This window comes from Aegilops tauschii, chromosome 5 (genome assembly GCF_002575655.3).
Source record: "Aegilops tauschii subsp. strangulata cultivar AL8/78 chromosome 5, Aet v6.0, whole genome shotgun sequence".
In the NCBI taxonomy this organism is placed as follows: Eukaryota; Viridiplantae; Streptophyta; class Magnoliopsida; order Poales; family Poaceae; genus Aegilops; species Aegilops tauschii.
This window is the reverse complement of record NC_053039.3, coordinates 118269573-118287763: the sequence shown is the minus strand read 5'-3', so window position 1 is coordinate 118287763 and position 18191 is coordinate 118269573. Positions and strand designations below refer to the sequence as shown.

The 18191-nt window shown below is 46.8% G+C and overlaps 1 protein-coding gene, 1 long non-coding RNA gene and 1 other non-coding gene across 3 annotated transcripts; 2 read left to right on the top strand and 1 right to left on the bottom strand.

Moving 5' to 3' along the window:
* Positions 1-1825: 1825 nt before the first annotated feature.
* Positions 1826-7821, bottom strand: LOC123493957 (uncharacterized). The gene is made up of 2 exons (XR_006663723.2): positions 7559-7821; positions 1826-6823 (listed from the first exon to the last, which is right to left on the bottom strand). It is a non-coding gene; the product is annotated as an uncharacterized lncRNA (long non-coding RNA).
* A 2470-nt stretch (positions 7822-10291) lies between these two features.
* TRNAS-AGA (transfer RNA serine (anticodon AGA)) lies at positions 10292-10373 on the top strand. The gene has a single exon. It is a non-coding gene; the product is annotated as a tRNA-Ser (tRNA).
* A 1846-nt stretch (positions 10374-12219) lies between these two features.
* LOC109760229 (F-box protein SKIP19-like) lies at positions 12220-12867 on the top strand. Its single transcript, XM_020319065.2, has 2 exons — positions 12220-12524; positions 12654-12867. The coding sequence occupies exons 1-2, from the start codon at positions 12220-12222 to the stop codon at positions 12865-12867; spliced, it is 519 nt and encodes a 172-aa protein (XP_020174654.2).
* Positions 12868-18191: the final 5324 nt, after the last annotated feature.

The window sequence follows — 18191 nt, the reverse complement described above, 5'->3', positions numbered from 1 at the left end:
GACTGACTTTAATCAGGTTTAATTAGGGGTGGGGCCTACTGTCATACGTACATGGGTAGTTAATAGGTGCCGTTAATTAAAACAAAAGGCATGGGGGTTTAGTGCAAAGGGGGATTAGCCCCCTAATCCACAAGGGGCCGGCCTCCATTACACAGGGCCTCGCAAGGCACGCACGCCTGCGTGCGCACCGGCGCTCGGCGGTTGCGGCCAGGCGCAGCAGGCCGGGCCCCTGGGGAGGCGCGAAGGTGGCGACGGCAGGCGGAGGTGGGGCTCCGGCGGCGAGCGGCGCGTGGGGAAGCACCGGCGGTCGCGGCGGTTGCATTAGGCGGAATCGGCAGCAGCGGGCAGGAGCGGGGGCGGTCGGCCGGAGCAGGCACGGCCTGGCGCGGTTGTCTGCGGCGGCCCTGACGAGCGCGAGGAGCATCGGGCGTATGCCGGCGACTGGCAGGCAGCGGCGGCGCGCGGGACTGCGCGGGCGGGCGCCGGAGCGGGGTGAGCGGGGCGAGGCAGAGCATGGCCGCTGGCGAGGGGAGCGACAGACTTGGGTGGGCGAGCGCGTGTTGCGAAGCAACAACAGGGCAGTAGGCAGGAGCAGGGGAGGAGCGGCCCCAGGCGCGGCCGGAGCAAGACGAAGAGGACGGCAGGACTACGGCTCAACCTAGCTACAGTCCGAAACTGAGCTTAATGACAGGGGGAATTGCAGTGGCGCTCATAGAGAGGGAGACGATGGAGAGCTCGCGTGGACGCGGGGAGGACCGGAGTGGGGCTAATCGCCGGCAAGGGCGACGACCGCCATGGGTGACGAGGAGGCCGAAGGCGACGAAGCAACCACATCTCGTCCGATCTACGGACGTAGTCGACGTAGGGGTCGACGCCGCTGCTCTTGGCATCCTATGGCGCCGTGGGGAAGCTCTGGTGCGCGCGGTCGACCACGTTGCAGTAATGGCGAGGCGGCGGCGGCGGCTCAGCCACGTGTGCGGGAGAGGATAGCAACGGAAGGAAATGAAGGTGGGGAACTAGGGTTCGTCCACGAGGTCGGGGCGGTCTTATACTCCTCCTGCGCCCCTGTAGTGTCGCGGTGGCGAGCATCAGCCGGCGAGCATCAGCCGGCGGCATCGCGCACGGACGGCCAGGGTGTGCACACGGCCACTGGTGAACCGGAGGAAGGAGCAAGGAGTTTAGGTGGGCTGGCATGATTGGCCTGGTGGCCAGCTGGGCCGAGGCCCAACGGGGGAGGGGGGATTTCTTTTGCTTTTACTTTAGTTTTTTGTCTTTGTTTTTCTTTTTACTTATTTTTCCCTATTGTTTTCTCTTAATTCCAATATACTTTATTGTTAGTAAAATATCAAAGTTGTACCTAATTTAGTATATGTAATTATGCCACCACATTTAACTTGGCACATAAAGTAAAATAGTTTGTGATGGTTTATTATTATCAAAGCTTTTAAATAATTGTTTTTACTGCTGTTTTATTCATCTTATAGTATTTAAATATTTTATAAAGGTGTGATTTCTCCATCATAATTACCTATGCAATATTTGGTTGACTCCGAACATTTTAGTTTTAAAATTTAAAAACTTTTATTATTTGATTTGATTTTAAATTTGAATCGGTTTCGAACTAACGCGAGATTAGCAACAGTAACTGTGGTGACGTGGCACCATTAGCAGAGAATTACTGTAGCGTAATTATCCGGGCGTCACAATTGAACCAAAGCTAAGCACTTCTCCCATTGCAAGAAAGATCAATCTAGTAGGCCAAACCAAACTGATAATTCGAAGAGACTTGCAAAGATAACAAATCATACGTAAAAGAATTCAGAGGAGATTCAAATATTGTTCATAGATAATCTTGATCATAAACCCACAATTCATCGGATCTCAACAAACACAGCGCAAAAAAGAATTACATCGAGTAGATCTCCAAGAAGATCGAGGAAAACTTTCTATTGAGATCCAAAGAGAGACAAGAAGCTATCTAGCTAATAACTATGGACCCGAAGGTCTGTGGTAAACTACTCACACATCATCGAAGAGGCTATGGTATTGATGTAGAAGCCCTCCGTGATCGATTCCCCCTTCAGCGGAGCGCCGGAAAAAGCCCCAAGATGGGATCTCACTGGTACAGAAGGTTGTGGTGGTGGAAATAGGGTTTCGTGGTGCTCCTGGATGTTTTCGGGGTATATGGGTATATATAGGAGGAAGTAGGTCGGTGGAGCTGCGAGGGGCCTCCTCGATTCTTTCTTGACGTCCACTCCAAGTCCTCTGGATCACGTTTGTTCCAAAAATCACTTTCCCGAAGGTTTCATTCCGTTTGATATTTCTTTTCTACGAAACACTGAAATAGGCAAAAAAAAAGCAATTTGCACTAGGCCTTCGGTTAATAGGTTAGTCCCAAAAATAATATAAAAGTGTATAATAAATCCCATTAAACATCCAAAATAGATAATATAATAGCATGAAACAATCAAAAATTATAGATACGTTGGAGACGTATCAAGATTCATGAAAGATGTGAGAGTTATATTTAACTAAGGAAACTTTAAGGTGGCTACTTTAATACACATATGGGTGGAATGGTTGGGGCACCCTGGGGATATACCAGTGGCTTGCCCGGGAACCTGGGGATATACCAATGTTGTCCTAGGAGATCCCGAGGTATCTGTGTGATTATCCTATTGGAATGCCACCCAGGCTCAAAGGGATCATAAGATTATTCATGCTAGAAACTTCCGTGTGCAGCCACAAGCCATTATGGGCTCTGGCATAGTTGAGTAAATTGTGGAAATCCTTTTTCATGATGGGCTAGGAGATGTAGGGGATTGTAGGTGTACCGGCCTATCTATCGATTAAGTGGACCTCTTCGGAAAGACTGTGTCTCGGTCATCCGTTTCTCAAACATCATGCAGTGCGAGAAATACAACGGACGAGATCGAGTCTTGTGGGGAAAAGGGCGCAAACCTTTACAAAGTGTACAAACTAATCATGATTAGTCGTGTCCCCGGTTATGGACATCTTGAGTATCTGGTACTTGAATTATTTGATTGATCTCCTCACTCTATTTAATGAAATTGTTGGGTTATTAATGATTTGGTAATTTTGGGATTGAGTTGGGGTTACCTTCTCAATATGGGTAATTTAACTTGGTAGTTAAATAAAATCTATTCCTTTATTGTAGAAAAAATTGGCTTTATGCAAATATTAAACTAAGAGCCTCCATCAGCCAAATATGCATGTAGTGATAGCCATTTACTCAGCATTGCTCTACAGTGTGAAATTGCCAGTACATTCAATGTACTGACCTACATGGCTGCAATGTCTCATGTTGCAGGATTCTTACGACACGGGAGGAGTCGACGCCGCGCGGGACTCCGCCTGGGTCCTGAGTAAATGTCCCAGGCGCGCCGACGTCGCCTTCCCCGAGTCCAGCCAGGACACGGGAGGAGCCGCCGACGCCCGGGACTCCGCCTCCCGAGGCCGAGCCCCCCTTTATACGCTGCACCGGGGGCCCCTCTTGGACCCCGTCTGCGCCGCTCGCTGCCGCTTTACGTCGCCGCGCCGCATCTCGTCACCGCTGCCACCACTTCTCGCTGCCGCCGCAACCACGCGCAGCTCCCGCCGCCGCGCCGCTAGTCGTCGCCGTCTTCCGCGCCGCGCCTAGCCGCCGTCCCGCCTCGCCGGAGTCGTCGTCGCCGCCGCCCCATCTCGCCGGAATCCCGATCCATCGTCGTCGCCTATCCGCTAACCGCCGCCACCGGTTTTCTCGCCAAAACCGTCGAACCACCGACCGGTATAGAACTGATCCCCTATCCGGTTTTTTTCGGTTTTTCTTTTAGATCGGTTTATTATTTTAGTTAGTTTATTTAGCGGACGTTCATCCGTTAGTTTCGGTAGCGAACGATTTTCGTTCGTTAGGTTTCTGTAGCGAATGTTCGTTCGTAGATTTTTCTTTTTCTGTTAATTTTCAGCCAGGGACCTATTCATAAATGTTTTCATCACGGATTAGTCCCTGATTTTTAAACCCTCATAACTTTTTGCTCGTTTATCCAAATCCAACGAAAACAACGCCCACTTCTTCGTTATGATCCCCTCTACCCAGATAACCAACTTAAACATGTTTTTGACAGTTTAAAACTTGGTTTCAAACAGATTTGAATTTAAACTTCTATTGATCATAACTTGAGTTTTATAATTCCGATTTAGTTGATTCTTTTTGCTATTGAAGCTCTTGACCTAAACTTTCTGATAAGACCAAATACACCCAATTTTGGTACTGTTAGAAATTGTTTTCTGTTGCAAGAGTTAATTGCTTGTTTTCAAAGTTTTTTGAGATCTTTTCTTTGATTCTTTTGCATGAGTGCTTATGTATGCAATTGCTTACTTACAATAGATTGATCGGAGTGTGACGAGTAGATCTATCACGAGTTATGAGTGCGACGAATCTTCATCAACGGTACAAGGCAAGTTCACACTTTGATCATATTTTTCATACCCAGTTTTTTTATACATTAGTTTCAACCCTCAAACATTGCATGAGTAGGATTTGGTAACATGTGGGCGTGGGAAGTAGTTGTTGAGGTAGGAGCTTATTGTCTTTTATCAAACCCCGGGTATTATACGTTATGCTTATATTGCTTTGCTATGCTCGTAGACATGGATTGGTATGTGAGATTCATGAAAGATGTGAGAGTTATATTTAACTAAGGGAACTTTAAGGTGGCTACTTTAATACACATCTGGGTGAAATGGTTGGTGCACCCTGGGGATATACCAGTGGCTTGCCCGGGCACCTGGGGATATACCAGTGTTCCTAGGAGATCCCGGGTATCCGTGTGATCATCCTATTGGAATGCCACCCAGGCTCAAAGGGATCGAAAGATTATTCATGCTGGAAACTTCCGTGTGCTCTGGCATAGTTGAGTAAGTTGTGGGAATCCTTTTCATGATGGGCTAGCAGATGTAGGGGATTGTAGGTGTACCGGCCTATCTATCGGTTAAGGGGACCTCTTCGAAAAGACTGTGTCTCGGTCATCCGTTTCTCAAACATCATGCAGTGTAAGAAATACAACGGAGGAGATCGAGTTGTGGGGAAAAGTGCGCAAATCTCTGCAGAGTGTACAAACTAATCATGATTAGCCGTGTCCCCGGTTATGGACATCTTCAGTATCTGATACTTATTAATTTGATTGATCTCATCACTCTATTTAAAAAGATTGTTGGGTTATTAATGATTTGGTGATTTTGGGATTGAGTTGGGTTTACCTTCTCTATATGGGCAATTTAACTTGGTAGTTAGATAAAATCTATTTCTTTGTTGTAGGGAAAAATTAGTTTTATGCAAATATTAAACTTAGAGCCTCCACCAACCAAATATGCATGTAGTGATAGCCATTTACTCAGCATTGCTCTACAGTGTGAAATTGCCAGTACATTCAATGTACTGACCTACATGGCTGCAATGTCTCAGAGCATCTTCTGCCGTTGAGCCCCCTAGGAGGCATTTTTTCGCCGCCTGGGGGGCTACCGGCGAAGATTTTGGCCTGGGGATGAAAATCTTCCCAGCCGTGTCCACCCCCAAGCCGCCCCGTCCTTCCAGCAGCACGTCCTCGCCGCCTCCGCTGGCCGCTGCTGCCCCCGCCCACTATGGACGCCGCTGCTCGTGCCCGTGGCCACGCCGCCCGCTCGCGCCCGTGGCCGCGCCGCCGACGGGACAAGGACGACGTTCTACGACGGCGCTGGTTCCGGCTTCTTGCGGGAGGAGGTGGAGGAGATCTTGGGCGTGGCCGGGCGACCGCTTCCTCCCTCGACGCCAGTGGCCGGGGATGTCGTCTGTGCGGCGTCGACGAGGACTGGAGGCGCCGCGGCGGCCGACGGGGCGAGCTGGAGAGGAGGCACGCACGCGACGGGAGGAGGAAAGGGTGGGGAGAGAGAGACGAAAAGGTGGGGAGAGAGAGACGAAAAGGTGGGGGAGAGGAGATATGTCACTGCATGTGGGGGCGCGCCTGCAAAAGGCAAAATTAGCCCCCCAGGTGCCCCCCGGGTTCCTGGGTTTGGGTTGGGGCTGCCGGCGCCGATTTTTGCTTCATCCGGCAAAAAAGGAGACTTTGGGGGCACGAGTGGGAAGATTTTTATCCACCGGCGCGCAAAAACGTGCTTGGGAGGGCTTCCTGGGGGGCGGCTGGAGATGCTCTCATGGATTCTTACGACGAGTAAGTGATATGTTAGGGTTACGATGTCTACACTTAACTTTGCCATTGGTGTTGATGGGAATACACAACCTTATTGTTACTTCCGCTATATGGATTGAGGTAATAGTATTTTCGTTACTTTATACATGTAATTACCTCTGTTATAAATCCTCGAGTACTGTGTGTGTCAGCATACCGATCTAGGGATGACACTTAAGCACAGAGACTTGATCCATTCGGATCGGGTCGCTACAAAACTCCTCACGCATACCCTTGGAAATAGGGCACACATGGATGTGCAACCAAGAAACCACACACACAAACTGCTTGAACATGGTTTACGCAGTGTATCCGTGTATCCATCTGAATATCATCGAATGTGCAACTGGTTAGCCCTTATTGTGCAACTTCATAAGTTGGCTAGCCAACTAACATACGTATATGTGTGATCCAACTACATTTGCATCCCTGTGCAACTGTTACAATAAACTAGCCAACTGGTTACTTATATGAACACAACTTAAGAGAAAACAGAGAAACCACACAGATGCATTTTGAGAGGGTTGAGCAAAACCATCTAAACTATCCTCTTAGTACTCTTATGTACTTCCTTCCTTCTATTTCAGCTCAAATCACTGTAAAAAGAAATCAATAAATCGTCATGCTGGGATCAGACAATTTGGCCGGGGAGCACCACGCCGGAATCCCTCGCCGAATCTGCGTGATACGGAGGTGACTCGCCATGAAACTCGTATCCCACTAGAACACGCACTCTCGGCTCCCCCTGACTAAATAGGAACTCCCAAAATAAAAATGAACAAAATGTCCTGCCAACTAAATGATCTAGAGTGTGCGGGATGCAACCAATTGACGTATGAGCGTGTGCAACTGGAAAATGAAATTGAAAAACACACTCCTAATCGTCCTTCATGCTGTAATCCAACTATGTTGGCATCCGTGTGCAACTTTTACAACTAGCTAGCCAACTATTCTTGCTCCGTTTACAACTTATACTAGAAAAATTCAATAAAAAACACGGAGGAACCCAGATGCAAAAGAGATGTACGACAACCTATGATATCCCATTATCTACTCGTTCTGGTTGAAACTCAAACCTCGCTGAATCCCCATGCCTCCCTAGTTCGAAAGCAGCACGAGAGCTTTGCTCATGACACCAACGCCACCATGGCCGTAACTGTGTAAAGTGAACGCGGTTAACCACCGCTATGGGCTGCCCGGCAAACTCGTCCCCCGCCGTCGTGACCTCTCCATGTTGAGTACCGCCCCCTCTCCGAACAAATACGAGCAATACGAGCTGCTCCGAGGCGGGACCTATGCCAGGGAAGCCATGGGTAGGAGTAGGACCTTACCTGCACTGGCGACGAGCAGCGAACCCCCCCGCGGGCTAACGTCTTCAGCTTCCTCCGCCCAACTTCAGCTACGGTGGCAGTTGATCCACTTCCCAATGTTCGCCGCCCATCTTTGGCTGCGGTTGTGGCGCCGGTTACCTTTGCCTCCTCCGGTGGTTACCGCTGGATCTGGCCTGATTTGGGAGGAGGAAAATGGGGAACGAGGACAGGACTGAGAGAGGAGGGCCGTGGAATAAAAGCCGTTTCACCCAAGCGTGCTCTACCTCCGCCAGTAACAAGTGGACCCCGCCTGTGGGAACACGTTGCGACGCGCGCGGACCAGGTGAGCGGCGCTGCGATGGGCGCAGCCACGTGCGCAAAGCGGCCTCACTTCCGACCAGGTAGAGCCTGGAAATTGTGGCCGTGCGATCTTGTTTGATCCAGCGGTGCCCGTTCACAGGGCCGTCCCACAGATACATGGGGCCCCGGGGCAAGAAAAGAATAAGGGGTCCTTCTTGAGACATAAAAGCTCAGTTTTTTTTCAAAAGTAATATAATATAGATATCCAGCATATAGTATAGATGGGTGATCTTTCGACTCTAAGACTGGCAGTACCACTATTTATCGATCAAGAGAAATGCATCGGGATAGTAATGAAATAATATAGCTCCACAAAATATCGATTTCCTAATTGTCAATAGAGACATCAATTTTTTGGCACAACAAATGATCTTGTAAAAACTGGTTGCTACTTAATCATTTGTGTTACCATGAGATATAAAATTAATGCATCGACTTACATTTGTTCTGGATCCTCCCCCAATCTGGCTGACACCACGAAGTGGATAAAATTCCTCCCTTTTCCTAGACTACTGCCTGAGCCCTCTCACATTTGGATCCAATGAAGAGCGGAAGAAGATCCACGGAGATTAGCAGATGTGCGACGTTTGAATCATGCACAGAGCTATTTATCAACGAATCTTTGAATTGAAGAACGACATTACAGGAAAGAAGAACATGTACTTTCCTGGTCTCTCCAAAGTCTAGGAAACGGCCAGAGCATTGAGAAAGGAAGGAGAGCTGATTGGGGAATGATTTGCGCCGTAGATATCCATTAATGACTGGCCACGACTTTGGAATCGGAGCGGGGACGCCGAGACTGGGATTTGGCGAAGTAGAGGAATCGCGGGTCTGGGGTCCAGTGCAGATTGATTATCGATCAATTCCTTCGTGAGGTTTGCCTAATGGGCTTTCCTTGCACGGTTCCTGGGACATTGTTTTTTTTTCGTGTATTTTCTTTGGGCTCCATGAAGGTATACTATCTGGGCCGGGGCCCCTGCCTCCTCGGGGCCCAGGGCGGGCGCCCCGTTTGCCCGGCCTATGGGCCGGGCCTGCCCGTTCAGCCGCTCATTTCCACCATATAGTGCGCGTGCACTTTCAAGAATTTGAGAATTAGTTTTGGGGTATCAATTTTTTTTGTCATCCATTGGAGATGCTCTAGCAAGCTGGTTTTCCAAACGGTGGATCACTGGGACGAGCATCTCCCATGCATCAATGGTTAAAATCAAGGAGAAGCCAGTCAAAATCTGTCACCTCCCCATCCTCGAACATCACCTGTATTTTCTCTCTCACCGATGCAGTATCAGCGGCCTTGATAATCTCAGTCCAGTTGCTTTTTTAGCTTTTGCGGCCAGTGGTTTTGATCGTGACGGTGAACCTCCAAGTGTATTATGCGATGCACGTTGCTTGGATATCATGCACAATTGGTCGGGATTCCAACCTACAACTCCCGATGGCATCAATTTGAAAACTCCATTAAGCAGCAGATGTTATTGGCATCAACACAAGTACGTACAGTCATAGAGCCTGAGATTGAAAAATGAAGCAAACTCAGATGCTTATAGTTTTATTTATGTTACCGTGATTATCTTCTTAGTAGACATTGCTCCTGTATAGCGAAGTACGTACATGCAGCTCGGCAGCACACCATGGCTCCGATGGCGAGCTCGAGCAAATCGCCACTGGGGATGGAGCGAGCAAGGCAGGGCTTGCCGGCGGTGGGCGTCCTGGCTCCGCCGGTCCGCGCACTGATGGAGTACCCGGCAGATCTAGGGCCGGCCGGCGCGGCGGCACGACTGCACAAATCAGAGTGATTTTGGCGGTGTTTGATACTCCCTCTGTTTTTATATAGGATGTATAGTTTTTGGCATGGAAATTAAAAACCGCATTTAAAGAAAAAATTTCATAAGTTTTGGACGAGATTACACCTAATTAATTGAGATGAGAAAATAGAGGAGCTTGCCTGATATAAGGAAATGTAATCAAATCTCTTAAAAAATTATCCAAACGAGGGATGCAACGCAATGCACCTTATATTTCAGACTTTTTCTCGAAAATATATACACCTTATATCAAGAAACAATGGGAGTAAATAAAAGTACAAAACGAACTCCATAGATGAGATGCCATGCCTCATTTTTGTCAAACAAATTTGTACGTATCAAGTGCCATGCATATACTCCTTCTGTTTGGAATTACTTGTCGCAGTGGATATATCTAGACGTATTTTAGTTCTAAATACATCTATTTTCGAGACAAATAATTTCGAACGGAGGGAGTATTAGTTATCGAACTAGAAGGCTGCGGCGAAGTCTGCTCACATTCGCTTTCAAAGAAAAAATCTTTTGGCATTAAGTTGTGGCCACTAATAATTGGCTACAAGTATATAGCGGAGAGTCCATTCCTTTTACCAAAGTGGTCGTGCCGGAGTGGTTATCGGGCATGACTAGAAATCATGTGGGCTTTGCCCGCGCAGGTTCGAATCCTGCCGACCACGTTATATTTTTTGTTTTATTGTAAAGTTTTGGATCTCGCTGCAACGAACTTCATTAGCAACACTATCTTATTATCACTAGTTTGTTGTCAAAATTTTAAATCTTCCTACAACGAATTTCACTAGCACACTATCTTATAATCTCTAGTCTGTTGGCCTCACGTTATACCTTTTGTTTTATTGTAAAATTTTGGATCTTGCTCCAACGAATTTCATTAGCAACACTATCCTACAACGAATTTCACTAGCACACTATCTTATAATCTCTAGTCTGTTGGCCTCACGTTATACCTTTTGTTTTATTGTAAAATTTTGGATCTTGCTCCAACGAATTTCATTAGCAACACTATCTTATTATCACTGGTTTGTTGGTTTCACAAGCAACATTACCAAGTTTCTATTTGTTGTATTCGCAAAAAAAGGTTTCTATTTGTTGTAATTTTGAATCTTACTTTTGTTGTTAAAATTTCGAATCTTCCTCCAACGAATTTCACTAGCACACTTATCTTATTATCTCTAGTCTGTTGGCTTCACCAGCAACATTATCAAATAAATCATCAATAACAAGAAATCCCTTACAAGTAAACAACAAAAATTAACTCATGTACAAGTAAACAACAAAAATCAACTCATGTAGTTGCATATACACAATCTCAATCGCATTATACTTTTTCTTACATTTTTCTATGGATTCCGTCCTTGCGACATATCTCAATCTCAACCTAATAAAAAAATTCCATATTGAACCACTGGAACAAAATTGTCCCGTTGCACCCATGGGTATTTAGCACCAACGACCACGTTATATTTTTTGTTTTATTGTAAAGTTTTGGATCTCGCTGCAACGAACTTCATTAGCAACACTATCTTATTATCACTAGTTTGTTGTCAAAATTTTAAATCTTCCTACAACGAATTTCACTAGCACACTATCTTATAATCTCTAGTCTGTTGGCCTCACGTTATACCTTTTGTTTTATTGTAAAATTTTGGATCTTGCTCCAACGAATTTCATTAGCAACACTATCTTATTATCACTAGTTTGTTGGTTTCACTAGCAACATTACCAAGTTTCTATTTGTTGTATTCGCAAAAAAAGGTTTCTATTTGTTGTAATTTTGAATCTTACTTTTGTTGTTAAAATTTCGAATCTTCCTCCAACGAATTTCACTAGCACACTTATCTTATTATCTCTAGTCTGTTGGCTTCACCAGCAACATTATCAAATAAATCATCAATAACAAGAAATCCCTTACAAGTAAACAACAAAAATTAACTCATGTACAAGTAAACAACAAAAATCAACTCATGTAGTTGCATATACACAATCTCAATCGCATTATACTTTTTCTTACATTTTTCTATGGATTCCGTCCTTGCGACATATCTCAATCTCAACCTAATAAAAAAATTCCATGTTGAACCACTGGAACAAAATTGTCCCGTTGCACCCATGGGTATTTAGCACCAATGAGCCGAGCCGAGCCGGCTTGCCAAAACATGGCTAGGACCAAACTCGGCTCTCGTCATAATTGCATGACCATACATCGCGTCACTCACACAGCTCATCAAAATCTTGAATAATAATCCTAAATATTCTATTGGATCTTGTAAATTTTATGTGTCTACCTAATTTTATCTACAAAATCTCCTGCCACATTAATTTCATGCGATGTGACATGGAACACAATATTCCCATGTAAACCTAGTTAACATTTTTTTTGCAGCGATCCGTTAGCTAACCCTTCTAGTCTAGTATAAATTACATCCAAATAGAAGAAGAGCCTACGGAGAAATTATACGGGTCACCTGCATAAGAACACAGAGTCTCTCGTGCATGGAGGCGGAAATGGAGACAGACTGGTCGAAGCTAGCCCAGGACGCGCTCTGTCTGGTCTTCGTCAAGCTCGGCGCCGTGGAGGTCCTCATGGGTGCCGGCCTCGTGTGCCGCTCGTGGCTCCAGGCGGCCAAGCTGCCTGACCCCCTCTGGCAGTCTCTGGACATGGAGCGCCTCCACAGCAAGTTGTCCCTGAAGAACAAACCAACCCTGCGCGCGATGGCGAAGGAGGCTGTGGACCGCGCCAGCGGGCGGCTCGAGGCGTTCACAGCCGAGTGGTTCGTCGACGATGAGCTGCTCGGCTACATCGCGTCGAGGTGCTCCACTCTTATCCTCTCGACATGTGTTAACCAAATGTTCTCTAACCAGATCCATCCCACTAGCTAGGTTTCTTCCTGCTTACAGAGCGAGTTTGATTAGGTTGTTCTGAACTTGGATGCATGCAGGTCGCCGTCTCTGAGGAGCCTCAAGCTGGTCGACTGCAGCATCACCAATGGTGTATTGATGGATCTCCTCGACTGCTGCCCCTACCTGGAGGTTCTTTACGTCAGCGACTGCTGCAATATCATCATAGATGGCGCCCTGCTAGCCAAGTGTGGCCGGATCAGCGCATTGACGCTCATCCCCTTTTATTATGAGTGTTGTCGATTAGCATGGTGACATCGTATTTGTTCGGTTAGATCTGTCACCGTATGCTATCTGTTTACTTGTTAAAGATGTCAATGTTAGCAAGTTAACTAGAGGTGGTCGATACTCGTAAAAAAAACTAGAGGTGGCCGAATATTCTCCTCAGAGTTGCCTTAGAAGGGGAGGAGAACACTAAATATTTTCACATTTGTGCGTCTCAACGTTACCGAAAATCAAATCTCTCACGAAATAGGCTTTCGGCCCTTTTTATAGATAAAACGTCGAAATCAAATCTGAAGCACAATGTGTTGGGAATCGTAGCATAATTTTAAAATTTTCCTACGCTCACCAAGATGCATCTATGGAGTATACTAGCAACGAGGGGAAAGGAGTGCATCTACATACCCTTGTAGATCGCGAGCGGAAGCGTTCCAATGAACGTGGATGACGGAGTCGTACTCGCCGTGATCCAAATCACCGATGACCGAGTGCCGAACGGACGGCACCTCCGCGTTCAACACACGTACGGTGCAGCGACGTCTCCTCCTTCTTGATCCAGCAAGGGGGAAGGAGAGGTTGATGGAGATCCAGCAGCACGACGGCTTGGTGGTGGATGTAGCGGGTCTCGGCAGGGCTTCGCCGAGCTTCTGCGAGACGGAGAGGTGTAGCAGGGGAGGAGGGAGGCGCCCAAAGGTGTCAGGTTTCTGCCCTCCCTCCCCCCCTTTATATAGGCCCCCTTGGGGGGGGTGCCGGCCCTGGAGATGGGATCTCAAGGGGGGGCGGCGTCCAAAGGGGGGAAGGGGGTGCCTTGCCCCCCAAGGCAAGTGGGAAGCCCCCCCACCCTAGGGTTCCCAACCCTAGGCGCATGGGGAAAGGCCCATGGGGGGCGCCCAGCCCACTAGGGGCTGGTTCCCTTCCCACTTCAGCCCATGGGGCCCTCCGGGATAGGTGGCCCCACCCGCTGGACCCCCGGGACCCTTCCGGTGGTCCCGGTACAATACCGGTAACCCCCGAAACTTTCCCGGTGGCCGAAACTTGACTTCCTATATATAATTCTTTACCTCCGGACCATTCCGGAACTCCTCGTGACGTCCGGGATCTCATCCGGGACTCCAAACAACTTTCGGGTTTCCGCATACACATATCTCTACAACCCTAGCGTCACCGAACCTTAAGTGTGTAGACCCTACGGGTTCGGGAGACATGCAGACATGACCGAGACGCCTCTCCGGTCAATAACCAACAGCGGGATCTGGATACCCATGTTGGCTCCCACATGTTCCACGATGATCTCATCGGATGAACCACGGTGTCGAGGATTCAATCAATCCCGTATGCAATTCCCTTTGTCAATCGGTATGTTACTTGCCCGAGATTCGATCGTCGGTATCCCAATACCTTGTTCAATCTCGTTACCGGCAAGTCTCTTTACTCGTACCGCAATGCATGATCCCGTGACTAACGCCTTAGTCACATTGAGCTCATTATGATGATGCATTACCGAGTGGGCCCAGAGATACCTCTCCGTCATACGGAGTGACAAATCCCAGTCTCGATCCGTGCCAACCCAACAGACACTTTCGGAGACACCCGTAGTGCACCTTTATAGTCACCCAGTTACGTTGTGACGTTTGGCACACCCAAAGAACTCCTACGGTATCCGGGAGTTGCACGATCTCATGGTCTAAGGAAAAGATACTTGACATTGGAAAAGCTTCTAGCAAACGAAACTACACGATCTTTTATGCTATGCTTAGGATTGGGTCTTGTCCATCACATCATTCTCCTAATGATGTGATCCCGTTATCAATGACATCCAATGTCCATAGTCAGGAAACCATGACTATCTGTTGATCAACGAGCTAGTCTACTAGAGGCTTACTAGGGACACGTTGTGGTCTATGTATTCACACATGTATTACGATTTCCGGACAATACAATTATAGCATGAACAATAGACAATTACCATGAACAAAGAAATATAATAATAACCATTTATTATTGCCTCTAGGGCATATTTCCAACAGTCTCCCACTTGCACTAGAGTCAATAATCTAGTTACATTGTGATGAATCGAACACCCATTGCGTCCTGGTGTTGATCATGTTTTGCTCTAGGGAGAGGTTTAGTCAACGGATCTGCTACATTCAGGTCTGTATGTACTTTACAAATATCTATGTCTCCATTTTGAACACTTTCACGAATGGAGTTGAAGCGACGCTTGATATGCCTAGTCTTCCTGTGAAACCTGGGCTCCTTCGCAAGTGCAATAGCTCCAGTGTTGTCACAGAAGAGAGTCATTGGGCCCGACGCATTGGGAATCACCCCTAGGTCGGTAATGAACTCCTTCATCCAGACTGCTTCCTGTGCTGCCTCCGAGGCTGCCATGTACTCCGCTTCACATGTAGATCCCGCCACGACGCTTTGCTTGCAACTGCACCAGCTTACTGCTCCTCCATTCAAAATATACACGTATCCGGTCTGTGACTTCGAGTCATCCAGATCTGTGTCGAAGCTAGCGTCGACGTAACCCTTTACGACGAGCTCTTCGTCACCTCCATAAACGAGAAACATATCCTTAGTCCTTTTCAGGTACTTTAGGATATTCTTGACCGATGTCCAGTGTTCCATGCCGGGATTACTTTGGTACCTTCCTACCAAACTTACGGCAAGGTTTACATCAGGTCTGGTACACAGCATGGCATACATAATAGACCCTATGGCCGAGGCATAGGGGATGACACTCATCTTTTCTATATCTTCTGCCGTGGTCGGGCATTGAGCCGTGCTCAATTGCACACCTTGCAATACAGGCAAGAACCCCTTCTTGGACTGATCCATATTGAACTTCTTCAATATCTTGTCAAGGTATGTACTTTGTGAAAGACCAATGAGGCGTCTTGATCTATCTCTATAGATCTTGATGCCTAATATATAAGCGGCTTCTCCAAGGTCCTTCATTGAAAAACACTTATTCAAATAGGCCTTTATACTTTCGAAGAATTCTATATCATTTCCCATCAATAGTATGTCATCCACATATAATATGAGAAATGCTACAGAGCTCCCACTCACTTTCTTGTAAACACAGGCTTCTCCATAAGTCTGTGTAAACCCAAACGCTTTGATCATCTCATCAAAGCGAATGTTCCAACTCCGAGATGCTTGCACCAGCCCATAGATTGAGCGCTGGAGCTTGCATACTTTTTTAGCATTCTTAGGATCGACAAAACCTTCCGGCTGCATCATATACAACTCTTCCTTAAGGAAGCCATTAAGGAATGCCATTTTGACGTCCATCTGCCATATCTCATAATCATAGTATGCGGCAATTGCTAATATGATTCGGACGGACTTCAGCTTCGCTACGGGTGAGAAAGTCTCATCGTAGTCAACCCCTTGAACTTGTCGATAACCCTTAGCGACAAGTCGAGCTTTGTAGATGGTCACATTACCATCTGCGTCCGTCTTCTTCTTAAAGATCCATTTGTTTTCTATGGCTCGCCGCTCATCGGGCAAGTCAGTCAAAGTCCATACTTTGTTTTCATACATGGATTCTATCTCGGATTTCATGGCTTCTAGCCATTTGTCGGAATCCGGGCCCGCCATCGCTTCTTCATAGTTCGAAGGTTCACCGTTGTCTAACAACATGATTTCCAGGACAGGGTTACCGTACCACTCTGGTGCGGAACGCGTCCTTGTGGACCTACGAAGTTCGGTAACTTGATCCGAAGCTTCATGATCATCATCATTAACTTCCTCCCCAGTCGGTGTAGGCACCACAGGAACATTTTCCCGCGCTGCGCTACTTTCCGGTTCGGAAGGGGTGACTATCACCTCATCAAGTCCACTTTCCTCCCACTCAATTCTTTCGAGAGAAACTCCTTCTCCAGAAAGGACCCGTTCTTGGCAATGAAGATCTTGCCTTCGGATCTAAGGTAGAAGGTATACCCAATAGTTTCCTTAGGGTATCCTATGAAGACGCATTTCTCCGACTTGGGTTCGAGCTTTTCAGGTTGAAGTTTCTTGACATAAGCATCGCATCCCCAAACTTTTAGAAACGACAGCTTAGGTTTCTTCCCAAACCATAATTCATACGGTGTCGTCTCAACGGATTTCGACGGAGCCCTATTTAAAGTGAATGCGGCAGTCTCTAAAGCATAGCCCCAAAATGAGAGCGGTAAATCGGTAAGAGACATCATAGATTGCACCATATCCAATAGAGTGCGATTACGACGTTCGGACACACCATTTCTCTGAGGTGTTCCAGGCGGCGTGAGTTGTGAAACTATTCCACATTTCCTTAAGTGTGCACCAAACTCGTGACTTAAATATTCTCCACCACGATCTGATCGTAAGAATTTTATTTTTCTGTCACGTTGATTCTCAACCTCACTCTGAAATTCCTTGAACCTTTTAAAGGTTTCAGACTTGTGTTTCATTAGGTAGACATACCCATATCTACTTAAGTCATCAGTAAGAGTGAGAACATAACGATATCCTCCGCGAGCCTCAACACTCATTGGACCGCACACATCGGTATGTATGATTTCCAATAAGTTGGTTGCTCGCTCCATTGTTCCGGAGAACGGAGTCTTGGTCATCTTACCCATGAGGCATGGTTCGCACGTGTCAAATGATTCGTAATCAAGAGACTCCAAAAGTCCATCTGTATGGAGCTTCTTCATGCGCTTGACACCAATGTGACCAAGGCGGCAGTGCCACAAGTATGTGGGACTATCGTTATCAACTTTACATCTTTTGGTATTCACACTATGAACATGTGTAACATCACGTTCGAGATTCATCAAAAATAAACCATTGACCAGCGGGGCATGACCATAAAACATATCTCTCAAATAAATAGAACAACCATTATTCTCGGATTTAAATGAGTAGCCATCTCGAATTAAACGAGATCCAGATATAATGTTCATGCTCAAAGCTGGCACTAAATAACAATTATTGAGGTTTAAAACTAATCCCGTGGGTAGATGCAGAGGTAGCGTGCCGACGGCGATCACATCGACCTTGGAACCATTCCCGATGCGCATCGTCACCTCGTCCTTCGCCAGTCTCCGTTTATTCCGTAGTTCCTGTTTTGAGTTACAAATATGAGCAACCGCACCGGTATCAAATACCCAGGAGCTACTACGAGTACTGGTAAGGTACACATCAATTACATGTATATCACATATACCTTTGGTGTTGCCGGCCTTCTTCTTGTCTGCTAAGTATTTGGGGCAGTTCCGCTTCCAGTGACCATTTCCCTTGCAATAAAAGCACTCAGTCTCGGGCTTGGGTCCATTCTTTGACTTCTTCCCAGTAACTGGTTTACCGGGCGCGGCAACTCCCTT